The sequence below is a fragment of the Candida oxycetoniae genome (genome assembly GCF_023343755.2).
Source record: "Candida oxycetoniae strain CBS 10844 chromosome Unknown scaffold24, whole genome shotgun sequence".
In the NCBI taxonomy this organism is placed as follows: domain Eukaryota; kingdom Fungi; phylum Ascomycota; class Pichiomycetes; order Serinales; family Debaryomycetaceae; genus Lodderomyces; species Lodderomyces oxycetoniae.
Genome location: NW_026055446.1, coordinates 147,816 through 173,536, shown reverse-complemented (window position 1 = coordinate 173,536; position 25,721 = coordinate 147,816). Strand labels below are relative to the sequence as shown.

The following is a 25,721-nucleotide window of genomic DNA, read 5'->3' as shown; positions in this document are numbered from 1 at the left end:
TTTTATTTTATTTTGCAAGATTAACAATAAAAAAAAAGGGTATTTTTGCAATTGGTTTGTTACGCCTTTTTAAATTTTTTTTTTTTTTTTTTTTTTGTTAATTTTTATTTTTCCATCCTGTATTTTTTTTTTGGTTTGTGGAGAAGAAGAAGAAGAAGAAGAAGAAGAAGAAGGAAATTTCATTTAATGTACTGTTATTAGCCATATATAACCATAACCAGCAAGCAAAACAACAATGAATCCAATATTGTACCCTTCATCAAGGGTATCACAGTTGGATGCTAATATATTAGACTCGGAACTTTTTTCTCTATTGAAGGAGCAAGTATCGTCCATTTTCCAGCTTCATGAAAACAACAATTCCATATTGAGCAAACTCTCGTATGCTCGAAATCCTGAGGTTTTTTCCTTGTTATTAAATCTACTCATTTTCAAACTAACGGTGTGGAAGTCAGGGTCTACTTATGGATCATCGTTACAAAATTTGAAACTCACAGATTTCAAGACTGGGAAGATTATTGGATTTAACAAAAGAGGACTTCTTTTGGGCGTGCTTGTTGCAACCTACTTTTACAAAAAGATCGAGACTGCTCTATATCAACTAGAGGAAACTGAGAATAATCTGGACTACAATTCATTGACCAGTAGGTTGAAACTGTTTATAGTGAACAATAAGAATCAGGTGTTGATGAAAATCGATAATACGTTGAAGATTGCGAATCTTGTTAACTTTACTGTTTTTCTTGTTAATGGCAAATATTCATCAATAGTGAATAGAGTCTTGGGTATAACAGAAACGCCGATTATATCCGATCTTTTAAAATTCAATGGAAGCAATGTGAACTACGAATTTCAAAATCGTCAATTGGTGTGGAATGTAATGACTGAGTTTTTGGTGTTTTTGTTCCCTCTACTACAATTGGGAAAAATACGAAAGGCTATTGGTAAAGTTGTGAATAAAACAAAGACACTCAACGGAATGGAAGTTATTGGGGAATCCGAAACAACGCGGTATACGAATTTGCCAGTACTGGAATGTGCAATTTGTCACCATAATAATTACATGGCTTCTCAGTCGGGAAATAGAGTTTTTGCAACTGCGGGACCTGTCACTAATCCGTGTATAACAAACTGTGGACATGTATATTGTTATGTGTGCATTGCACTTGAGTTCAATATCATGAAGCTGACTGGAGATAATCAATTTTGTTTGAGATGCAATAGTAAATTAGAATGGTTCCAGGAATTCGAAGCGGACGAAAAGGCCATTGATGTTGATGCTATAACTATTGAAAATGAATACTCTTCAGAAAACGAAGAGGAGGAAGATGAGGTTGAGGATCGTGTTGATGGTGATGAAGACGATGCAAGTATTGCTAGCGCTTCAAGCGAGGAGATTCAATCGTTCGAGCCGCTTGAAAAGATTACAACTACGAGAGTAGAAAGGCGATTGAGCCGACGTCTGGAAATATTTGACCTGAGTTCAAGCACTGATGAGCTCAGTGATGATTACTACAGCGAAGAAGAAGAGATGGAAGCTGATGAAGTTTATATGTGAAGCGGGGTACTATATATCTATATATATAGAAATACACATCTAAACAAATTCTAACAAGAGTTTAGAACCTTTATCATCAGCAGGCAATTGTTTCCTTTGTTGTATTAATGCCTTTTTCAACTTATTTGCAGTATTTGATTTTGATAATTGTAAAACTTCAAGAACAGACACCAAAACGAATGCAGGTTGTCCTCTAATCCAGTCGGTAATCTTGACATTATCTACAATTGCATCTGCAATCTTTTCTGCAAACTCTACTCCAACACCTGGTATAGTTTCTACACCCGATTCTATCTTAATCAATTTCTTAGAATCATTGTCAAACTTGTAAAGGTTTCCCTGGACTAATGCTTTTATTAATCTTGAAACGAATGGTGTCTTATTGAGCAAATGATAATCCTCTAAAACGTCTCCCATGATTATTTTGTCAAATATAGCTTGTAATATCTGTGGCCTATACGTGCTGTTTACTGTATCGTTTGTTGTTGGAGCTAACAAAAGTTCAGTAAGGAATTGAGCAGCCATGTTATTTGACAAAAACTCGTTGAAGTTGGCATCATCTTTTAGAGACGGTTGAAGCGCCTTATAAATTGGTTCAATAGATTTATCAAAGAGTTCTAATCTTTTGATATCTTTATCCTTCTTGGACGTTTTTCGATACGCCAAATCCTCATACTTCAACAAAGCACCTTTGACGTTTGGAGCAAAATACCTCCCATTCAATCCTTTCAAAATGTATAATATAGGTCTTCTTGCATATTTATTCTGCACAATCTCTGGCAATAATTCAGGAGTAAACATTTCATTCCCAAACGATTTATATGTTAAAACGGTATCATCCACAACCATGAATAAAACAGTTAGCACCAAGTTTCCAAACTCATTTTTGATCAATTCAGTTTGATGAGGCTTCAAGCTTTTTATTAAGGTCTTTCTTTCTTTTGCCGTTGCCAATGCAAGTAAACTAGATGCAACTTCTGAACCTTCTTGTGTGTGTACTAGTTCAGCAAATTGTTCACTCAAAAGATCAATAAAGTCTCTAATAGCAGAATCGTTTGCCTCGATATTATCTGCCAAAATGGTAACGTACTCTTTCATTGCTGCGTGCAAGATTTGAAAGCCAGTAGATCCCTTCTCGACAGAGGCCTTAATTGTACCAAACAAGTTTTGCATAATCAACTGTTTTTTCTCGGACGATTCCTTTACCACCTCGAGTACTGTTTTGCCCTTACCTGACTCTTTGAATACAGCATATTCGCTACCCCAAAATTCTCTAATCATTTGCTGTTTCTGTTCGGCTGTAGAATATAACACGAACAAATCTTCCACCACATAAGCACCTTCCCTGTGTCTCATCAATTTACGTATTTTTCCATGCAATTCGTTTATAACCATTGCTCTTGATTCCTTTGACCCATAGTGTAAAATCTTAATAAGAAGATACTTACCATATGCCGAAGTTGCCAATTGGTAAAATGAGCCCTTTAACGCACTTACAATTTTGTCTCTCCTTTCTTTTGAAGAATATTTAATCAAAGTTTGAACTACTCTTGACGCATCATGTTTCAATACCAAGTCATTTATCACATCTTGTGACAAATTCCAAATTTCGTCACATAATTTATCACGCTGCTGCTTGCTTGGTGTTGGTTTAGTGACCCTCAATTTTTCCCATAATTTCTTTATCTCTTGCACTTGTACTCCTGATTTTCTTTGCAACTTTCTCTCTCCAAGAATTTTTCTTTGCTCAATATGTTGTTCTTTGGAAGTTTTCTTATTGGGGTCTGATGAAGAAGTTTGGGGGCTTTCCTCCAGGAGGTCAGCTTCATCTAGTTCATCCAACTCATCCTCTTCTTCCTCGTCACCATCTTCTTCTTCTTCTTCTTCCTCCTCCTCCTCCTCCTCCTCCTCCTCCTCCTCCTCTTCTTCTTCTTCTTCTTCCTCCAGCTCACTTTCACTCACAGATGAGACATCTTCATTTTTCATCAACTCTTCACTCTCTGATTCTGTAACCTCTGACGGAGGAGACGGCAATTTCTGTTTCTTATTGTACTTTACCTTCTTCTTTTCATTTTCAGCAAAACCATTTCCCAAAGAACGCTTATTGCCCTTACCCATGCCTACCAACTTCTTTGACTTTTTAAATTCTTCAAAGAATATAAGAAATTGATATAAATTTCCATCACCTCATCTCATCTCATCTCATCTCATCTCCTTTTACAAAAGAAAAAAAGTGTGCTACCATGTGCATTGATCGTATTGATAAGAGAGGGGCGCGCCAAAAGTGAGTGAGACTTTTCTCTTAGTGTGAGTTAATTAATAGGATATAACAGGGATATAACAGGATATAAATAGACTTTATCTTGTTGTTTGGTGGTGGCGTTATTACTCTACTGGCCATTATGTTTCGTGGACTTGTGAGAAAGACTATACCGTTAGCTGCTTTTGGTTTGGGGGCGGTAACATTTCCTAAGGAATGGAGGAAAGGACAATTCAGTGGTGATAAAAAAATAATGCATATTAATGACTCAGTTGTTAAACAAATTGAATCAAGTAAAGAGTACCAAGAACTTATAGTTGATCCAGAGATTAGAAGATATACGTCAAGTAAATCATTTCCTGAGCAGCATCACAAGAATTATGTCAACACGGGACTATTGTTTGGACCCGATTTAATGGAAATTGATCCAATAGTATTTATTAATGAGAAAACAGGAGAGTTGACTAGTTTTTATCATCTTGGAGACAAATTGATTAGTCAAGACGGACAAATTCACAATGGAATTGTTTCAACTATTCTAGACGAAGGACTATGCTCTGCTGGGTTTCCCTTGTTACCTTCGAAAAAGGGAGTTACGGCACGGTTACAGATTAATTTCAAAAACCAGGCACCACCACAAAGTACAGTTGTTTTGCATGCAAAAGTTAAACAAGCCAAAGGAAGAAAAGTTGAAATAGAAGGATATCTCGAAACATTGCCTTTGAACACAAGTGAAAAGCCTTTACTAATTGCCGAGTCGAGTTGTATCCTTGTAGAGCCAAAATGGTTCAAGTACTTTACCTGGCTACAAATATGAAAATATAATCACTCCTTTTTCTTCACCTGCCTACAAATATGAAAATATGACCACTCCCCTTTCTTCACCTGCCTACAAATATGAAAATATGACCACTCCCCTTTCTTCACCTGCCTACAAAAATGAAAATATGACCTTCCCCTTTATCCCCCCACTCCCCTTTCTTCACCACCTAGAACATTGACCAGACATTTTTCTAGTAAAAGCTTCATGTCATTGCTATTTACATGTGAAGAAAGAAAAAAAAAAAAAAAAAAAAACACTGTGCCTCTTACATCATAAGAAGTGTGAATTTATACAGAGATTAAATTACAAAAAGTTATTTCTTACCCACCTCTTTGGTCCTCCTCCAATGATTGCTAAATCCATGTGTAGTAAAAAGTGATCAAAAAAAGTTATTTCTTACCCACCTTTTTGGTCCTCCTCCAATGATTGCTAAATCCATGTGTAATAAGAAGTGATCCACACGGGTTAGAAAGTTCTATAGCTTCTGATATCGATTCCTCCTCCATCTATAGCAAGTAAATCTTTGCGGAATTATGTTAGAGTAGTGTGCTTGCCGAAAAAGCAATTGTTTAAGGAGCCGCATTTTGCACCCAAAGTCAAGTAATATACAAGAGAGGGGCAAGGAAAGGGGAAATCCCTTTATTACGTATGCTGGAGGAAAATGTGGAGCAATAGTAAATGAAGTTGATCCAAAGTTGTGGTCATTTAAATCAAATTGTGAACACGTCACAAACTTTGTGATTGCTGTTGTAGCATCTCGAAAAGAGTATAAAAGCAACGACAACTCTCACCTACTGGCAAGACTGTTTCTTTTCCTTTTCTTCTATATTCAATTGATTAACTTAATTGATACATTACAGGTTCTAGGTACAAATTAATATGTCAGATTTAGGAAGAAAAGATATTGGTGATAAAATTGAATCAGCAATCAAGCCAGATTCTGAAAAATCAACCGGTGAACACTTGAAAGATACAGTTACAGGTAAAGCTGACAACCTTGCAGGTAAAGGTCAATCTGACAATGACAAGTCATGGACTCAAAAGGCTTCTGATGCTGTTTTTGGTTCAGACAACAAATAGTGACACTGTTGAGCGACACTATTGAGCAGAGCGAGATAGTGGAGCACACTAGCTGCCAGCAATTGCTTTAAAGTTTTACATAGCTTAAAGAAGAAAGAAAATACACGCAAAAGTTTAGCTTTACATTTGATATCCTCTCACTTGTCATAGACCCATTGGGTTCATTACAAATCATTTACTACTTCTGATTTGTATCTAATTAATCTCTTATTTCTTTACGATTTACTCATCAACCTAAAGTTTCTTGCAGACTTGCATTTTCTATCGAGCAGAGCGAGAGCAGTGGTGGCTAGTCAGTGCTCCTCCACTATCAAGCAGAGCGAGAGCAGTGGTGGCTAGTCAGTGCTCCTCCTCTGCTCGATAGTGGATCTCGCTTTATGACAAATATGGAAATATATGCGGCGTGATCACTTTTTTAGTGAGACGCGTCATTTTCATTTGCGATTTTTCATATTCAATCCATTGATTCAATCACTAGCATCCAAGGAAGAAGGGGATAATGACAGCTTCACCTAACCCAGCAGAACAGGCTTATTTAGATCTATGTGAAAAGATTATCAGTGAAGGTGAATATCGTCCCGATAGAACAGGAACAGGAACCAAAGCACTTTTTGCTCCACCACAATTAAGATTTGATTTATCTAATGACACATTCCCGCTTCTCACTACCAAAAGAGTGTTTTCCAAGGGGATTATTCATGAGTTGCTATGGTTTGTAGCCGGGTCAACAGATGCGAAAATTTTGAGCGAAAAAGGGGTCAAAATATGGGAGGGGAACGGACTGCGTGAGTATTTGGATAAGCTTGGTCTAACCGATCGTAGAGAGGGTGATCTCGGGCCAGTATATGGCTTCCAATGGAGACATTTTGGTGCAGAGTACATAGATTGCGATTTCGACTACACGGGACAAGGATGTGACCAACTACAAAGCGTGATAAAAAAGTTGAGGACAAATCCATATGATCGAAGAATTATTATATCCGCTTGGAACCCACCAGATTTCCCAAAAATGGCATTACCACCGTGTCATGTGTTTTGTCAGTTTTTCGTCAATTTCCCGCCAAATTCAAAACCTAAATTATCCTGCTTGTTGTATCAGAGATCTTGTGATATGGGATTGGGTGTACCTTTCAATATTGCTTCCTATGCATTGTTGACCAAGATGATTGCTCATGTAGTAAACATGGATTGTGGAGAGTTTATACATACATTGGGAGACGCTCATGTGTATTTGGACCATATTGATGCATTAAAGGAACAATTTGGAAGGATTCCAAAACTGTTTCCAAAATTAGTAATTAAAGAAGAGAGGAAAAAGGAAATTAAGAATATAGACGACTTCACATTTGAAGACTTTGAAATTGTTGGCTATGAACCATATCCCGCTATAAAGATGAAAATGAGTGTGTAATGAACTGAATATTCTGGTTTCATGGTTTTATTTTTTTTTTAGATTTTCTTTTTGGTTTTGTACCTGAATCAAAATCGAATATAGATAGATCTTCATCTGTAGTAGTAGTGGTGGTGGTGGTTATGGTAGATTTTTTACATCTTTTGGAATTCAAATTATTTGTGACATTTTCAAGCGGTTTCCTTTTCACGGGTCGTTTGTCTAGTTGATTTTCTTGCAGATGCGACTGGACTGTGTGATTGACATAAACATTTTCACCTACAGCATCCATCAATTGGGCAGAGTCTCTTCTCATCTTGGCACGGAGTGATAAGGGCTTATAACTGACCTCTTTTTTGGCGCGTGTTGTCCTTTGCAAAAATGACTCAGAGTCATTATCTGACACATTGGAGACTGCACTGTTGACCTTTGAGGTGTCACAATGGGGTAGGTTTGAAACTGCTGATTCTTCTTGATCACATTTAGTGGTGGGTGTGTTTTTTTCTTTTGAATCATTGTTTGCTTCTATTGTCAAGAGATTATCACGATTTGCATCCGATTTTGACTCTTCATCTAGCTGCTCGTGAGTTTCATCTAGCTGCTCGTGAGTATCAGCTACTTGCTCGTGAGTTTCATCTATCTGCTCGTGAGTTTCAGCTACTTGCTCATGAGTTTCATCTAGCTGCTCATGAGTTTCATCTAGCTGCTCGTGAGTTTCAGCTACTTGCTCGTGATGAGGAGTATCGGGGTTTTCCCTATCTACGACAAAGGGCCCAATCTGCCTCAAATCAAACATATCCTCTTCAGAATCCAGCAGATGTTCCAAAATAGTCAGAAACTTTTCTGATAAATAGTTTACACCAGATTTCTTGAAAAATTGGGGTATTTCAGATCCATTTTTCCTTATAGCGTGTGGTTTGAAGTTTTGCGATTGGGTAATTACTGATGATCCATGGCTATTCTCAGTTGGTGTAGTAGTCAAACTCTCTCTAATAATATCATGAAGCTTCCCAAGTAAAGCATTTTGGGAAAATTTGTTCTTGCATCTCAATTGCTGGAAATGTGTCAAGGAGGCGCTAAAACTGTTTAGTAGCGATTCCTCCATCATTTCAACTATTCTCAATACCTTATCATCGCTTGATTTCGATTTCTTGCATATTTCCTCATTCAATAAGTTCACCTTATTCTCAAGATGAGCGATTTTACTGGAAAATATATGATTTCGTTTGATTAATATATTATTCTGTTGTTGAAGTATCTGTAATTGTTCCAGTAACTTCGTCTTAGTAGTAGGTTCAGCACTTGATAGCTCTACTACCGAGTCTCTCAAAGGAAGATCTGCTGGTCTTGCCATCTTTGCCTGGCTTGTTTCAATCAAATTCGCCTTGTTTGTGAATATTGTTTTTATTTTTCATTTGTAAACAAACAAACAAAAAATCAAAAACGCCAAACTTCACCAACTGGCGAATACACCAACTACAACTAGGCATTGAACACCAGGAACGGGAGAGGCGGTAGTAGGCACGTTTACTTTATCAAGTACTAAATACATTAATTGTACCGAGCACTCTGGATAAACCATTAACCGGCACACCGAGTAGTAGGCGGCCAACAGCAAGCACCAGAAGCACATTGATTTGGCTCATCTGGCAGTAGTTGAACCAAGAAGAAGGTGTACCAAGTAGGAAGCAGACCGCGTACTAGGTATATCAGTTGCTGGGCATCAAGCACACTGATTTGGCTCATCTGGTAGTAGTTGAACCAAGAAGAAGGTGTACCAAGTAGGAAGCAGACCGCGTACTAGGTATATCAATTGCTGAGCATCAAGCACATTAGGTATATTAAGCAGCAGGTACATCTGGCATCAGGTACATCTGGCATCAGGTACATCTGGCATCAGGTACATCCGATACCAAGAACCGAAACTTCATCAGGACCAGGCACAGTCTTTTATTTTCAATAAACACTTACAGTTAACCCACAACACTACCTCTCAACAATGCTGAAGTCGAATAGTGCAATTTATCAGAAAATATCTGAAAAGAGAGCTAACCTTGAAAAACTCCGTGAATTCAAAAACCTAACAAATGACCTAGCTAATGAATTGGAAAGAATTGGCGATCAGCTAGAAACAATGAAAGATGGTACAGAGAGTATTGCCTCGATAATGAAAACGTGGCAAAGTGTAATACAATCTATTAATCTTGCTTCGATTGGATTATTACGGATGAGTGAGGATAAATTGAGTAATGAAATGAATTTGCCTGAGCCTTTAGTTAGGATAAATTTGATTGAACGAGATAAAAAAGGGGAAGAAGAGGAAGAAGAGGAGATGTGAGGTCAGAAAATATAGCACTGGCACAGACTGTAGAAGTAGTTCAGGGACACTAGCTCGCTTTGCTCGCTAGTGGAGCAGCACTAACGGGTTTGATTGCGGCACAAGTGGTGCAATTTTTGAAAAAAATCTAGATGATAATAAAAGTCATCTCTTACACCATACGACTAAACAGAGCTAGAGGGATTTCCAGGTGAGAAATATGGCTGCGGTAGAGACACTTTTGCCTACAACACCAGCATTCTCTATAGCACCAGTGTCGCCTTTGGCTCCACTGGTGGGACTTGACCCAATACTGGATCAAAGGTATCAAGAGTGTGTGCTTTCATTCACAGAATTTTTGAATACAACTCCATAGAATCAACTCTAGCTTGTTCCTTGGCAGAATCAATCAACATTTTATACCCATCCTTCATCAAAAAGTTGTTCAACCTTTCCAATAGATTATTGTTTAACTGCAGCATCATTTGGAATTTTTCATTGTACGCAGTGTCAAGTTGAGGATTTTGTATCACTTGTGCTAATTTGTCAATTATATCTGATTGGTTTTTCAACGTTTTCAAAAGCACACTTTGTTGGATTCTCTTCTTGTATACCATTTCATCATCATTGTTTTTTGTTTCGTTTATAATCTGTTCATAATCATCACCTATGGTTATCAAACGAAGTATAATCACGCTGATGAAGAAATCCTTTACTTGCTCATTTTTGATAATTTTGGCAATTTGTAAAGCGTATATGAACCCCATACCGTCAAGTAGTTTAGGCTCTATTATAGTCAATAGGTCTATCGATTTCTCGACAGCCAATCGTTTATTTTCAAGCAATCTAGCAAAATATTCATCAACTTGTTTCTTTGCAACTGTTTTCTGCACTTTGGAGTTTATAAAGTAACTGACAAAATGAGACTGTGTCACAGCTTCAGTTTTTGATTTATTCAAAACAATGTCTCTCAACTTTATCTGAATTCTAATCTGTACCAAATCGTCATCTAATAGTGAAACATTATTGTTACCTGATGCAATGGCACACATCTTTGCAATTGAAAGTTGTTTGAGTTGAGTATCAATAGTTGTTTTCTCCTCATCCTTAGATGCAATGCTTAATGACTCGGAAGCATTTGAAAATTCACCATCTAGAATGAATCTGATCCATGCTACACTTGTAGTTTGCTTCGGATTTTGTTTAAAGTACTCAATCAAGTAAGGTTTGAAATTGGTGAAATTAAGCAACAAATCTTGAATCTTGTCATGCTTTAGATAATGCTCATAAACACTCGCTGCAAACGGATAACCAAACTTATTGAAATATTCCTTATATTGGAGATCTTCGATGTTGATCACATCCTTTTCCAGATCCAAAATCCTAGCAAGTGCGGCAAAGTCGTGATATTTTTCAGCAATGTTTAAAGCTTCGTCAACGAGATCTAGCTTTAACAACACTGAAATCCAATTATATTTATGTGCATTAAACCAATTTTCATATTCTTGCAACTCTTGATTCTGCTTCTTCATTTCTGCTATTTTTGCTGTACTAAAATAATACAATATTTCCACAATACGAAACGCATCATCAGCATTGTCATTTCTGCCCTTTACAAAATCCAGGTTGAAATACAGCTCAACGTCCTTGATTAGTGATGAAGATGTTTTGAAAATCCAGGATAGGAAAACAACGTGTTGTGGGTACGCAATACTGTTCAAGTAAACACCATCATAAAGTGTAGAAACTATCAACGACGCAGTAGATAAATTGGCCTTTTTCAACAGCTTAAGGAATTTGGTCAAGATTATACTTATATCAGTGATGTGATGGGCAAAAAATTCTCTATAGTTTGGTTCTAGTTTCTTAAATTCGGCTTTATATTTTTCGTTTGCATTGATATAGGTTATCAAATTCAAAGCACAGTTTGTCTTTTGCAAATTTGTCAAGATTCCCGAAACTAAGTTCAAGCCAGGAAAGTTTCTCTGGCAATAAGATATAAGCACTTTGAACAAATTCACTTTCAACTCAGTTAAATCTGCAATTGAAGGAAGTGTTGATGGTAGATATGCTGAAGTTGAATTTAAAACCTCGTTATTTATCAAAGCAACTGCCTCCTCAATAATTCCATTATCGAATTTTTGGCTCAAGTCAAAATCAATCCCGGTTGACTTTGAGTAGAATATACCTTGTTCAATATGTGATTTCACTAATAGTATAGGGTCATTTATCTCTTCATCGGTGATCTTCTCTTGAAACCTTTCAATTCTCAATACTCCAAATTGTTTAGTTATGAGAATAACTGCCGGATTAGATATAGGCGATTGATTCTCATATCCATATCCAATAATATCAGTCGATGCTTGTAATTTAACAATATCTTCCCATCGTGGCTTATAATAAGTGAAGGTACTTTGAGACTCAATATACGAAGTATTTATATCGGTCATGATTATCGCTGTGTCAACAATGACAAAAGCAGTTTTGCCAGGTTTTGGCAAGAACAACTTGGCACTGTTTTGTAAATGTGAAATATGATCAATACTTTTCAATTGATGGGATCCATAAAATAGCACACCAGATTTATCTGCTCCAAATGTAGCCAATAACAACCTCCCGTTCACTTGACACAATGCAAGGTAATAACTTTCCTCTTGCAATGGCCAAATATCCATGAATTTCACCGATTGGTTAGATACATTATATGCATCATCAATGTACAAGTTTTGTTTAAATGATTTTCCTTTATCGAGATAAGAAGCAGAACTTGCTGATAAGAGGTTATACTCCATACAATGAAAGGTTCCTGAAGAGTCCAATATCAATATTTGCTGGCTTGTCCCGTGTTCTTTGACAAGTCCTGATCTAATAGCAACAATCTCACTCCTACTCCCACTCCTGCCGCTGCCGTTTTCCCCTACTCCTACCCCTAATAATCTCGATATTATCCCACTGTTATTTGGATTCAATACTTCTAAATACGACAAGTGCGGTTTGCTTTTGAAATCTCGTAATTGTATCAATATGCATCTTTGTGAAGAAGTAGCAATGCAAATTCCAGCGGGCTCGACATTTTCTGCCATGGTTATGTATTCTTCTTTTTCCAATTTCAATTGTAATTCAAAGGACTTATCATTGATTAATCCTAAAGTGGGTGCATGCTGTACACTTTCGTAAAACTTGATTAGGCCAGTTATAGTATCTAATATGATCAATCCTGGATCTTGGCCTGTCCCGCTCGAAGGACGCGTTAATAATGCCATTATAGGCAATTGAAATTTCAGTTTATCGATTGGAAACTGGATCGAAAATGGAGAATGATCAATTGACTTGTAACACCAGGCATATATCGTGTCGTCGTTTATCACGAGAGAGTAGTTTGACTCGGAATCGGCGTATGCATTGATGAATTGCTGCTCCTGCTGCTCCAGTTGAAAATTACTGGGTAACTCAGCTGGGAGTTTGGAAACACAATAGTATTTATTCTTTGTGAACTCTTCGGGTGTCGGGACGACCAGTGCCGCCGCCGCCGCCGGTGCTGTACCTGCCACTTCCGTAGTGGCTGCAGCCGTCGACCGTGTACTTGTACGCGCCTTGAATATCGCCGACATCCTTATAACCTACCGCCTTTCTCTCCACTTGATTCTCAAAAGTAATCCAGTTTCTTCTTTATACAAACTTTTGAGAAGAGCTTTGGTGAATTTTTCATGGGGGCCAGTGTGCTACCAAGTGTATAGGAAAGAGATGGGACCTCAGCGGAAAAAATCTTTTACGCGGATGCCAATTGTTAGGGAGAGAGAGAGAGAGAGAGAAGGCGGGGGGGGGGGGGGGGGGGGGGGGGGCGAAGGGAGTTAAGATTTAGATTAATGGCTACTTCTTCCTTAGCTTTTTAGTGTCTGGTTCCTCTACATCGTTTGCAAAATACTCCTCGTCGGACACATAGACGTCATCTTCTTCATTGTTGTTTTCAGTTTCAGTTTCGCTTTCGTTCTCACTTTCCTGGTTGTACTTCTCCTTCAATCCTTTCATCTTTCTAGTTTGCAATTTGCTCAAATCTTGTTTGCCAACGTGAACTTGAGCCACTTTATCACCCATAAAATCGGTAGATATATTCTTCTTTTCCTTAGTTTCCAACTGTTTTGGTTTTCTATTAGCTTCTTTTTCCACTTCGGGACTTGGTTCAATCCTTCTACCAACTTTAAAGTCAAATCTTGGTCCAATTTCATCCAATTCAACGCGGGGCAATTTCTGACCAGATCTGAATGTTTTCAATCTATATACTCTGAAATGAACCAATGGCAAACTTTTTTCATCGCTATTATTTAAATCGTCAATTTCGCCAACTGATAAGGAGATAATGTACTGTAATCCAGCAACATCTTGTAACTCTGTTTCCTCGCCACGATAAAAATCCAAAAATAATGACTTTATATGCTTGTAGACTGGGTGTGTATCGAATGCAGGTCCATTAAACGTAAACATAGGTTTCAATCCAATAGTAAACGTGAACTTCTTTTTAAAGTCTTGTAGCAATTTAAAGTTGTTCTGAATCGACAATTCAATCATATCGTATACTTTGTAGTTGAAAAATCTCGTAAATGTCAATCGATTCGGTCTTTTCTTATTATGCGATGAAAACACCATTAATGAAGAGTCGTTTTTTTCTGAAAAGAATTCAAGCTGTGATGTTTCTTCAAAAGGTCTAATCTCATTTTTTTTGCTAAATTTCTTTGCTAATGGTTTTTTCAATGCCATCAAATCGCACATGGCGTCATGTAATAGTTTATTCCCCGTGGATCCAGGTACAAAAAGTGCAGTTTTCGTGTTTTCCACTAGCTTGGCTTCCCTCTTAGCAAGAGCCCTTTTAGTACGTGCATTTTTCGGCTTGATTGTGCGGATCATCATGAACACGAGAAAGTCTCTCTCTTCTTGATCACAATGGAGGGAAGGGGGGGGGGGGGGGAGTTTCGATCAAATTGAAAATGATATGAGATAAAGAAATGAGATGAGATGGAAAAAAATGAGATGAGATGAGATGAGATGAGATGCAAAAGAGAGAGAGAAAAAAAAAGATTAACTTTTCGCTACCAGATGGGTTTGGGTTAGACGAGACTAAGGCGAGAACTGGCAAACTTTAGGCGAGAACTGGCGAAATTTAGGCGTGAAAAAAAAAAAAGACTATCAGGAATTGGGGCGTGAAAAAAAAAAAGAATATCAGGAGTTGGGGCGAGGGGGTTTGGGCGAGGGGTTTGGGCGAGGGGTTTGGGCAGGGGTTTGGGCAGGGGTTTGGGCAAGTAAATCAATACACTCAAATATTCAAATCAAAAGAACTAAACATTAGATTTGGGTTTATTACTTGGTTCAATATTCAATATCTGATATCTGATATCTAAAATCTAAAATCCTAAATCTAGCACCCAGTATCCTAAAATACAATAGAAGCATCAACAAAAAAAAAAGTTGGGCCACTCTTGTAATTATGGAGCGACACTAGGGAGCGAAGCGAGCTAGTGGAGCAGTATGTATGGCGACACTATGGAGCGAAGCGAGCTAGTGGAGCAGTATGTATGGCGACACTATGGAGCGAAGCGGGAAAAAAAAGTTATTAATGGTCAATGTTATTAATCGGTATATCATATGGTCGATATTAATCGGTATATCATATTGTCAATATTAATGGTCAGTGTTAATCATGGGTATAATTTAATTTGCAGAGTTTGTTATAGAATCTGTTTCAATCTATTCAACAGTTTCTTCCAAGTTGTCAATGTTAATCTTGTTGATTCTTCTTCGTGTAACTTTTGTTGATCCCCCTCTTCCCTTACATTGATTTGAACATCTTTACCTTTTACATCGTTACTGGATTTTTTATTACCACGGCTCCTTTTCTTATCGCTGCTATATCGCTTTGCTTTGTCTTCTTTATGTCCATCTCTTTCATTTTCTACCACCTCCACCGTGCCCTTGTGTATATTCCTCTGATGGGACTCAAAATCAATGTCAAAATCAAAACTTTTCATACATTTATAACAATAATGAATCATTATTCATATGAAAGAGTGTTTGTCTCTGTAAAGAGGAGGAGGAAAAGAAGAGGAAGAGGAAGAATAATAATAAGAAGAGACTCTAGCAGTTTATAAAATAAAAAAGTAGTAGTCAACCAAAACTGATAAAGCCAAAAACTACTGTAGCTAGAACCGCTAAGGCTAAACTAGGAGGCCCTTAAAGCTAAGACCCCTAAAGGTTTTTTTCCTTTGTGCCAAAAATAATGAGTTTTTTTTTTTTTTTCTTTTAATCTAAATGTGCATCATAAGGCTTAGCTCAAATTACTTTTCTATTTTTGTCTTTCATTCTTTACCAGTTTTATTTCATTTCTGTGTTTGAAAGGTGCGTCAGTGGCATGGTTTGCAACTTATAGTTTGCTTCCATGCCGTACCTCTTGTTCTTTTCCATATTTAGCAAACTAACTCAAACGAGAAACAAAAAAAAAAAAGAAAAATATATATTTTGCAAGTTCAAAATTCCATGATTTCTTGTATTTATTTCTTTCCTTATACTCTTCGTGTTAAAAGGTTTTCTCAACTAAATAGCCAAATACAGTAAGGTTTTTTTATTTTTCAACGACAAAGTTAAGGGGATGGGAGAGAATTAATAAGGTTAGATCACCAACCTGTTTATTTATTTATTTATTTATTTATTTATTTTTCTTTTTCTAATTAACAGGATAGATGGTGTGTAATTAAACGTACGTTTGAAACTGTATTGTAACCATTTCTACACTTGGAAAAATTGGCTAATTGAATTGAAAGTGGGTGACACCCTAGACTAAGTGTATCCTCTTTTCAATATGACTATTTTGAAGACGTTACAGTTTTGTTGGATCACATGAAATCAGAGCGACACTAGTAACACTATCGAGCTCTGCTCGATAGTGGAGCAGAATGGACTAGTTGTGTAAAATAACTTGTATTAATTTTAAATGAATACTTGCAAAAAAAAATCACTTCTTAAGTTTCTTTGCTGTTGTCCTTGTTACTGCTCTTGCTGACTTTCTGAATCTATTGCATTTCAATAGAGTAAATCCATTTGAATAGAGTAAATGGATCTCATACGAAACGTACATATTGAACCACTTCTGTTATTATCCATGAAGGAATTAAGTTTGGAGATAATTATAATAATATACACATAGTTAGATAGATACTTGCAGATCATTACCATACAACCGTTATTCCGTAGTAGCAAATTTACGCCTTGTGTTTAAAATGCTCTTTGTGTTTTGCTATTGAAAAAAAAAAAAAAAACACTCCTATTATAGGAGGGTTTTAAAAAAAAGGTCCTAACCAGATTCGAACTGATGTTGTTCGGATCAAAACCGAAAGTGATAACCGAGCTACACTATAGGACCCGTTTGAAACCAACTATGCTATTGTAGTGATTTCTTGTCATGAATTTATTTCTAGTGGTACCAATTCAACACTGTCGAGCAACACTATCGAACAACACTATTGAGCAGAGCGAGATAGTGGAGCAACATGGACTAGTAACACTAGTAACATTATAGAGCAGAATGAAATAATGGAGCAGCATGGACTAGTGATACTAGTAACATTATAGAGCAGAGCAAAATAGTGGAGCAGCGTGGACTAGTGACACTAGTAACACTTAGACCAAAGCGAAATAGTGGAGCAGCATGGACTAGTTGTGTGAAAAAATTTGTACTAATTTCGAGCAAAATAATTATAATTACTATGAAAAAAAAAAGGTCATCAACTTCCTTTTTCCCCGCTAAATTCTACATAGAGTGTCACAGTGTCACTAGTGTTAGTCCATGCTGTTACACTATCGAGCAGAGCTGCTCCATTATCGAGTAGAACGTGATAGTGTCACTAGTCAATGCTGCTCCACTATCTTGCTTTGCTCGATAGTGTTACTAGTCAATGCTGCTCCACTATCTTGCTTCGCTCCATAGTGTCGGTGTCACAATGTCGGCTTTTATTCATTTACCGAAATTTACCCCTCTTGTCTTTTATTTTATTTTATAAAGATTATAGATTGATCTTCGGAATATTCAGGAAAACATGTTTAGCTGTTCTCAACTAAATAGGTAATAAATCGCGTTTATATTATATTACTTTCCTAAAATAATCAGTTACTTCGGAATAAATCGGAAATAATCGTATGACTTTCTCTCTTCACCTATACTCCACTTTTTTCACAAGTTTTACAAGTATCGAGCAAAGCGAGATAGTGGAGCAGCATTGACTAGTAACATTATCTCGCTCTACAATCGAGCCGAGTTGCTCCACTATCGAGCTGAGCTGCTCAACTATCGAGCTAAGCTTTACTATCGAGCTGAGCTGCTCCACTTTCTCGCTTCGCTCGATAGTGTCGCATTCAGCCACATAAAGAGTCACGTGATTTTCCATATGACCCTTTTATTTTTTTTTATATTTTTATTTTTTTTTCCTTCTTTCTAGCTCCCTAAGCGCCGTAAGAAAAGATCCTCCCCCCCCGTCCCCTCAAAAACAAGGCTACAAAGACAACAACCAATACTTCTCTATTCAAGTTTGGCTAGTTTTTTCTATTTAAGTAGTAGGTGTGGGTTAGGCATGGTCTTTTTTGGGTCTTTTTTGGTTTTTTTTTTTTACTAGGCGACACCCATACGTACATACTTCTAAAAACCTCCTCCTCTCCTTTCCCCTAAGAGCATTAACCGCTGACCCAAACGGCAAAGTAAACTAAACGCCAGAGTTTTAACGCTGAAGAAGAAAAAAAGAAAAATGAAAATCACATTGCATTTCATAAGAATACGACACAATAGAAAGCCAGCGGATGCCGAATCAACCAATAACAAGTGAGAATCTCACCAATTAAAAAAAATTGAAAAACTCTCTATTTGAAAAACTCTCTATTTGAAAAACTTTGTAGTTGAAAAACTTGTCTCTCTCTCTCTCTTTTCTTCTTTTCAACTTCTTTATTCTAGCTTGATATCTACTCCATCGGCAATGTATAGGACTCAATTACTCAGATCTCAAAACCAATGTCTTTTCCAACAACAACACGCGTTGTTGGTTAGATCACTTTCTTCCACAGTAACCAAATTCTCCAAGTTTGGTGATATTCCATTGGCTCCTCCTGATAAGATTTTGGGTATAACCGAAGCTTTTAACAATGACTCAAACCCAAACAAGATCAATTTGGGTGTTGGCGCTTATAGGGACAATTCCGGTAGACCAATCATTTTCCCAAGTGTTAAGGAAGCTGAAAAGATTCTTTTACAAAAAGAGACTGAAAAGGAATATACTCCAATTATTGGTTCAAAGAAATTCCAAAACATTGTCAAGAATTTCATTTTCAACAATTCTAACAAGGATGCCAATGGTAAGCAATTGATTGATGATGGTAGAATAGTTACATCCCAAACTATTTCAGGTACTGGGTCATTGAGAGTTATTGCTGATTTCTTGAATAGATTTTATGATACATCAAAAAAGATTTTGGTTCCAAAGCCAACTTGGGCCAACCACGTTGCTGTTTTCAAAGATGCTGGTTTAAAGCCTGAATTTTACACATATTATGAAACCAGCCAAAACGACTTGGACTTTGAAAACTTGCAAAAATCCTTAAAATCTCAACCCAAGGGCTCTATAATCTTGCTTCATGCATGTTGTCACAATCCAACAGGTATGGACTTGACCAATGAGCAATGGGATCAAGTATTGCAAATCATTCAAGACCAACAATTTTACCCATTGGTAGATATGGCATACCAAGGTTTTGCTAGCGGTAAGCCATACCAAGACATTGACTTGATTCGTAAATTAACCAAATTAGCCAATGAGAACAAGATCCCCGAATTTGCCTTGTGTCAGTCATTTGCTAAGAATATGGGATTATACGGTGAAAGAACAGGTTCATTATCCATAATTACATCGAGTGCCTCCAAGTCAAAAGCAATTGAATCCCAATTAAAGAAGTTGATTCGTCCAATTTATTCATCACCACCAATTCACGGATCTAAAATCGTTGAAGTTATCTTTGACGAATCAAGCGGCTTGTTGCCTCAATGGCTCAGCGAGTTGGACCAAGTAGTTGGCAGATTAAACACTGTACGTCAAAAATTGTATGACAATTTAGACAAGACCAATTATAACTGGGACCATTTGTTGAAACAAAGAGGTATGTTTGTATACACAGGATTGTCACCAGAGCAAGTTGCTGAATTGAGGAGCAAATATAGTGTTTACGCAACAGATGACGGAAGATTCAGTATCTCGGGTATCAATGATGGTAATGTTGAATACTTGGCTAATGCAATTAACGAGGTTATTAAGAAATAAGTAATGAGAAAGAAAAAAAGAAAAAAGGAAGGAGAAGAAACAAAAAAAAGGAAGGAGAAGAAACAAAATGAATAGAAGACAAATTGAGAATCAAACGATGATGCTTATATAGTGTGATTGCTAGGAAATTGTTTTTTAGTATATAAGAAGACGATTCATTAAAAGGCCAAAGCTCTAATTGATTGAAACCAATGGTATTTAAAAAAAAAAATACGAAAATGTCGCTAGCGACATTTTTTTTTTAAAAGTCCCAGTTGTCATTCCCACGTGACCAGGCAGTTTCATAATGATTGGTCACGTGAATAATAATAAACTACTACTTTACATTAGGTTAAATTAACCATTTCTTTCTTAGTCTTTGCATTATTTGTTTTAAAAAGAAAAAAAAAACGCGCTCGCGTCTGATTGTGTTTGAAATTATCAAGACGTGATGCATTTGATTCTAAATCAGGTACGTTTCAGATTTAAGGGGTATTGCTGGTTATGGAGGGGAAGGGGGCAGTAGAAGAGAAATACGATGGAGAATGGAGGGGATGGCGCGGAGAGTAAAGAGTATGCGTAGGTTATGAGTTAATTTTAAATTTGCAATTTTTCATCCTTACATTGCTGATAAGATGTGAGGAGGGGATTGAGGAGGAGATTGAGGAGGAGATTGAGGAGGAGATTGAGGAGGAGATTGAGGAGGAGGTTGAGGAGGAGGTTGAGGAGGAGGTTGAGGAGGAGGTTGAGGAGGAGGTTTTGAAAGGGGATGTGAGGAGGAGATGTGAGCAGGAGACGCGAGAAGAGGATTTAAAATCATTTGGCGTAGCTACCCCTCGTTTTTCCCCCTTTGGTCTGGTCTTGTGTGTTTTTCATTTTTCATTTTTTTTTTTCATTTTTTTCATTTTTTTCATTTTTTTTTTTTTCAAATTTCAAAATCATTGTTCAGCCTCGTTGACCAAAGAAAGAGAGTTTGTGATTTTTAGTTTGTAAGTCTCTTGATTGTAGGCCTTTACTAGTATGGGTTCTCCCTTTGAATTTTGCTTGTTTTGCTTGTTTTTCTTTTTTTCTTAGCAGAGCTGTTTTTGAGATTGTCTTGGTAAGTTTGAATTTGCGTTGGTATGTCAATGGTTACGCAATAGACACAAAGGGGTTATTCATAATACATCAATATTCAATAGATTTCGATATATTATTGAATTATCCAAATAAGAAAAAAAAGGTACAGGGTTTAGAGAAGGCTCATAAATGTTGAGAATAGATATAACAGATTTACTATAAACATCATAGTCATCATAGTCATCATAGTTGTTTATAAGTAATCATGGTTGTTTATAAGTAATCATAGTTGTTTATAGTAAAACTATATAATCAATAGTAGAGGGAATATCTTGTTACAATACTACATGGAGAAAAAAGAAAAACATTTTCTCCTGATGGGGGGCATCTATACATCTTACTGGATTTACTGATCCTTCTCTAAACTATAGCAAACTGTAGCAAACTATACCAAACTACACCAAAAACAGTACTATTAGTAAATGACAAAAACAATGTCAACCTTAAAATGATTTCTAAAACGATTTCTAAAATCATTTTCTCGTCAAAAATAAAACATAGTAAAGACTAGAATGATTTTCAAACCCTGAAAAAAAAGGAGATTTACCCTTGTTAATACAATTTCTTTTTACTCGTTCTTTTGATAATTAATTTGATATTGATATGGTAATTACTTATTAAACCGAGCTATTTGTCACACTTTAATGGAATGTGTAACAAGGGGAATGTACCTTGATGTGAATTTTAGAGTTGAAAGCCCTTAATAAAAAAAAAAAAATAAAATAAATAAAAGAAAAAGAAAAAAATAAAACAAAAACAAAATTAAAAGGAAAGGAAGAAAGGAAGAGAAAGTAGTCGAAGAAACAGTGGCAATAAGAGCACAGCATTAGCACAGCACTATTATAGGAGTAGCGGCTGTTACCATTAATAGCTAGAAGCAACCGTAACAACTGTAACGACCTGTAACAACCGTAACAACGGCATCAAGGGGAGTAACCAAGTTGTAAGAGTATAGTAGTGCTACGACACTATTGAGCAGAAGGAGATTTTGGAGCAACTCTTGATACCTTGTAACGACAGTAACCATACAAGAGGTGTCATAGAAGTGGTAAACTAGCAGCACAGGTGCATACCAGGACATACTAGCAGCAATAGCACAGGATCAAAAATCACAAAATCACAGGATCACAGGATCACAGGATCACAGGATCACAGCAGGGCTAACTATCAGCAGCACAGCAGTAGCACAGCAGCAACAGGGCTAACTATCAGAAGCAGAGCAGCAACAGGGCTAACCGTCAGCACAGCAGAAGCAGAGCAGAAGTAGGGCTAACTATCAGCACAGCAGAAGCAGAGCAGCAACAGGGCTAACCGTCAGTACAGCAGAAGCAGAGCAGAAGTAGGGCTAACTATCAGCACAGCAGAAGCAGAGAAGCAACAGGGCTAACTATCAGCACAGCAGAAGCAGAGAAGCAACAGGGCTAACTATCAGCACAGCAGAAGCAGAGCAGCAACAGGGCTAACCGTCAGCACAGCAGAAGCAGAGCAGCAACAGGGCTAACCGTCAGCACAGCAGAAGCAGAGCAGAAGTAGGGCTAACTATCAGCACAGCAGCAGCCCAACAGCACAGCAGCAACAGGGCTAACCACCAGCACAGCAGCAGCCCAACAGCACAGCAGTAGCAGGGCTAACCGTCAACACAGCAGCAGCCCAACAGCACAGCAGCAACAGGGCTAACCACCAGCACAACAGCACAGTCGTGATAGCACATTTGTGACAGTACACTCGGACAAGATGCAAAACGATACCGACTTTACAATGCCAACCCAATCGTACGACCATTCTTCACTAGACAACACCAACAAGATACTACGGGACTTGACAAGAAAACTATCGACACTGTCAACAACATCATCACAACAAACTCAGACGTCATCTGTAATACACAATAGCGACTTATTTGGCTTGGGAAAGCAAAGGATTCGAAGCCATGTTCTACAAAGTTTGATTGATGATAACGATGCCGATTTGATGATGAATGAAAAACGCGAACGAATACATAATATTATATTCAACCCAGATGAGTTATTTCAACAGAGGAAACAACAAAGTTTTATGACCAGTTTTGGACAAACTTATAACGATGATAAGATAAAAGTAAAGAGCAAGAAAAACAATTTGGTTAAGCACAACAATACCAGACCTCTTACTGGTAAACTAGCGAGAAAGAATTCTTTAAATTTGACTCAGAATAGACTAGAACGGAATTCAGATTATCCAGATGGGAAAACCAAGCTGCTGAAGATAGAAGATTCACAAGAGAAAGATGGAACACCCCTAAATAATGATGAAGAGGATGACTTGGATGAGGAGAGGCTAGGGTATTACTACAGCGATGATAACGATAGATTCTACTCTCAAAATGAAGAAGAAGAAGAAGAAGAGGAAGAAGAGGAACAGAAACAGAAACAAGAAGAAGAACAAGAACAAGAAGGAGTTGTGGAAAGAGAACATGATGAGTATGAGGGCGAGTATTATGGCGGAGAAGAAGAAGAAGAAGAAAAAGAATCCTTTTACTCCTCGGAAGAAGAAGAAGAAGAAGAAGGTGATTTGATGATCCCACCATTAGCACCAAGATCACCTCCACAGGATCTAGACCCCGACAAACTATACGGCCTATACGATTTTTCTGGTCCTGAACCTTCTCATTGTTCTTTACTAAGAGATGAACCAGTGCATTTAGTTAATGACGATGATAATTATTGGTGGTTGATTCGAAAACTTTCGAAAGGAGAACGAATAGCTCGGTTACAGAGACTAGGTACAGATTTTCCCATTGATGAAATGGTTTTTCTGGATAATGAGGATGGAAAAATCGGATTTGTTCCAGCAGAATGTCTAGAAACTCACGGAGAAAGGCTAGCTAGATTGAATTGCTATAAAAATGAAGTATTGGAGAAATCAATCGAGAATGAAGTTTATTCAGAGAAAAATGAGAAAAATGATAATAATAATAATAATAATAATAGTAATAATAGTACTAGCAGCAATGATCTGCAAGTAAAGTCAAAGGATTCTGGTGTCAATGTGAAATCTGTTACTTTTGAAGATTTGAATGATTTAGAGAGCGAAAGTGATGAAATGGGAAAGAATGAGTCGGAAATGGAAAGTTTGAATGATGATATTTATCACAATGCAGTGCCTGAGAGAACATATGGTAAGAACGAGATACGACAGAACCTCAATCGATATAACGTTGAATTACCGGATTTTAAACTGCCACTGCATCCAACAAAGGAATTAAAAGAAGGAGGAAGAGGAGAAGAACCACCTGTAATAGAGGCAGAAACATTGAGTGATGTCTACTCTGGAGAGGTCCCGTTATTGATTAACAAAAAGAACACAAGGTCTAACGGACTAATAAATCAAAGGAAGCTTAACCCGCCTGCCTTGATTTCTACTGATGATGCCTCAATTGGTTCATTTTCCCCTGATACTCCAGTACCGAAAACAGGACAATTTGATGCAGAACGCGAAGAGAGAAACCAGGATTTTCAAAATTTGAAAAGATCAGTGATTTTAGACAGATTGACTCAAATGACCAGTGATATTCAAGAGCAGATGAATCAAAGCTCTGACGAAGGAGGCGAAGAGATTGATCTGGATGATGATCTTGGATTTTGTTTTGATGATTATCAAATTGACGAAGGAGGCAAAACTACTGAAGAGATGATACACAATATCGAAAAGACAGTGCATAATGATACTGCAGAAGCTGATAAAAGTTTCAAGAGTTCCCAAGATGTAGCCGAGGTGAGCAGCAGCTCCAATGAATCTATTAAACATACCGCTTCTACCACTGCTGCCACTTCATACATGCAGCTGGGTGTACCATTGAGGTCTCATGATAAGGCACCAGAATCAAGGAGTTGCACCTCACTCAACTCGCAGAAATCCGATTTCTACACGTTACCTAAGTCCCCGTCTTCTTCTTCATCCTCATCTTTAACTTTGCCTTTGAAACATCAACAACCATTTACAAACAAATTACCAGCATCACCAAGTCCGACTCAAGGATCAATTGCTCAAAATCCCTCTACACCATCTCCATCCCAAACTTCTATGCGGAATTGCAATTCATCCAGTGGTCAACCTCACGGAGTCATTGATTTTTGTACAAAGTCTCCGCTGCGTGTCTCATCCAATATATTAGAAAGCCCATTACGATATTTAATTGCAAGAACCTCGCCATTATCAAATACCTCTCTGAACAACAAGGAGTCTGACAACAAGTCTCCACAATACTCACCTCCAGTGACATGCATGCCTCATAACGCTACTGAACAATTACGTTCTCCGGCGCCCGTAACAGCGTCATTGCCTATCTTATCAACGACACCGACATATTTGCAAACAGAAACCCGAAACTTTGAATTTTCAGATACGGATTTTTCCAAAATCAGCATTAGTAGGGAGCAAGACAAGGCGAAGGAAGTATGTATGGAGAAAGAGAAGCAGAACAATAAAAAGAGAAAGGAAGAGGAGAGGAAAGAGGAGGATGAGGATGAGGACGAGGACGAGGACGAGGACGAGGGAAAAGGAATATTAAGTGAATCCGAAGATCAAGACCACGATCCATCAGACTATAACATCACGCCACTTACAAGTATGAACTCACTTACCCCGTTTGATGAGCGAAGAAAATATGGAAACGGAACCACTTTAAAGAGTGCTTATGTGGGGTCTACTAGTAACAATGTGACGCTAATGACACCAACTGGAGAAAGGAGGAAGAGTAAACCTGTACATGAAATGTTTATGCCTATATTGGGGAAATTCGACGAGTTGGCAGAAAAATTGGCAGAACTAGATGATATGTTGTAGTAGATTTAGTAACAGCAGCCTGTGGTGA

At 37.5% G+C, this 25,721-nt stretch overlaps 11 protein-coding genes across 11 annotated transcripts; 7 read left to right on the top strand and 4 right to left on the bottom strand. All coding sequences in view use genetic code 12, as the record gives it.

Moving 5' to 3' along the window:
• Positions 1-235: 235 nt before the first annotated feature.
• Positions 236-1,558, top strand: PEX2 (ubiquitin-protein ligase peroxin 2; the record flags this gene model as incomplete). The annotated part of the gene is made up of 1 exon (XM_049324167.1): positions 236-1,558. One exon carries the CDS (start codon positions 236-238, stop codon positions 1,556-1,558), a length of 1,323 nt encoding a protein of 440 aa, XP_049180115.1.
• Positions 1,559-1,597: 39 nt separating this feature from the next.
• Positions 1,598-3,676, bottom strand: KGF56_002890 (uncharacterized protein; the record flags this gene model as incomplete). The annotated part of the gene is made up of 1 exon (XM_049324166.1): positions 1,598-3,676. The coding sequence occupies one exon, from the start codon at positions 3,674-3,676 to the stop codon at positions 1,598-1,600; it is 2,079 nt and encodes a 692-aa protein (XP_049180114.1).
• A 284-nt stretch (positions 3,677-3,960) lies between these two features.
• KGF56_002889 (uncharacterized protein) lies at positions 3,961-4,635 on the top strand (the record flags this gene model as incomplete). The annotated part of the gene is made up of 1 exon (XM_049324165.1): positions 3,961-4,635. One exon carries the CDS (start codon positions 3,961-3,963, stop codon positions 4,633-4,635), a length of 675 nt encoding a protein of 224 aa, XP_049180113.1.
• An 885-nt stretch (positions 4,636-5,520) lies between these two features.
• Positions 5,521-5,721, top strand: WH11 (Wh11p; the record flags this gene model as incomplete). Its single annotated transcript, XM_049324164.1, has 1 exon — positions 5,521-5,721. One exon carries the CDS (start codon positions 5,521-5,523, stop codon positions 5,719-5,721), a length of 201 nt encoding a protein of 66 aa, XP_049180112.1.
• Positions 5,722-6,220: 499 nt separating this feature from the next.
• On the top strand, positions 6,221-7,132 carry CDC21 (thymidylate synthase; the record flags this gene model as incomplete). Its single annotated transcript, XM_049324163.1, has 1 exon — positions 6,221-7,132. The coding sequence occupies one exon, from the start codon at positions 6,221-6,223 to the stop codon at positions 7,130-7,132; it is 912 nt and encodes a 303-aa protein (XP_049180111.1).
• Positions 7,133-7,151: 19 nt separating this feature from the next.
• Positions 7,152-8,465, bottom strand: SGO1 (Sgo1p; the record flags this gene model as incomplete). The annotated part of the gene is made up of 1 exon (XM_049324162.1): positions 7,152-8,465. The coding sequence occupies one exon, from the start codon at positions 8,463-8,465 to the stop codon at positions 7,152-7,154; it is 1,314 nt and encodes a 437-aa protein (XP_049180110.1).
• A 645-nt stretch (positions 8,466-9,110) lies between these two features.
• DAD2 (Dad2p) lies at positions 9,111-9,449 on the top strand (the record flags this gene model as incomplete). The annotated part of the gene is made up of 1 exon (XM_049324161.1): positions 9,111-9,449. The coding sequence occupies one exon, from the start codon at positions 9,111-9,113 to the stop codon at positions 9,447-9,449; it is 339 nt and encodes a 112-aa protein (XP_049180109.1).
• A 326-nt stretch (positions 9,450-9,775) lies between these two features.
• Positions 9,776-13,039, bottom strand: KGF56_002884 (uncharacterized protein; the record flags this gene model as incomplete). The annotated part of the gene is made up of 1 exon (XM_049324160.1): positions 9,776-13,039. One exon carries the CDS (start codon positions 13,037-13,039, stop codon positions 9,776-9,778), a length of 3,264 nt encoding a protein of 1,087 aa, XP_049180108.1.
• A 259-nt stretch (positions 13,040-13,298) lies between these two features.
• Positions 13,299-14,330, bottom strand: RPF2 (rRNA-binding ribosome biosynthesis protein; the record flags this gene model as incomplete). The annotated part of the gene is made up of 1 exon (XM_049324157.1): positions 13,299-14,330. One exon carries the CDS (start codon positions 14,328-14,330, stop codon positions 13,299-13,301), a length of 1,032 nt encoding a protein of 343 aa, XP_049180107.1.
• Positions 14,331-18,436: 4,106 nt separating this feature from the next.
• Positions 18,437-19,771, top strand: AAT1 (aspartate transaminase; the record flags this gene model as incomplete). The annotated part of the gene is made up of 1 exon (XM_049324156.1): positions 18,437-19,771. One exon carries the CDS (start codon positions 18,437-18,439, stop codon positions 19,769-19,771), a length of 1,335 nt encoding a protein of 444 aa, XP_049180106.1.
• Positions 19,772-22,603: 2,832 nt separating this feature from the next.
• On the top strand, positions 22,604-25,693 carry BUD14 (protein phosphatase regulator; the record flags this gene model as incomplete). Its single annotated transcript, XM_049324155.1, has 1 exon — positions 22,604-25,693. The coding sequence occupies one exon, from the start codon at positions 22,604-22,606 to the stop codon at positions 25,691-25,693; it is 3,090 nt and encodes a 1,029-aa protein (XP_049180105.1).
• Positions 25,694-25,721: the final 28 nt, after the last annotated feature.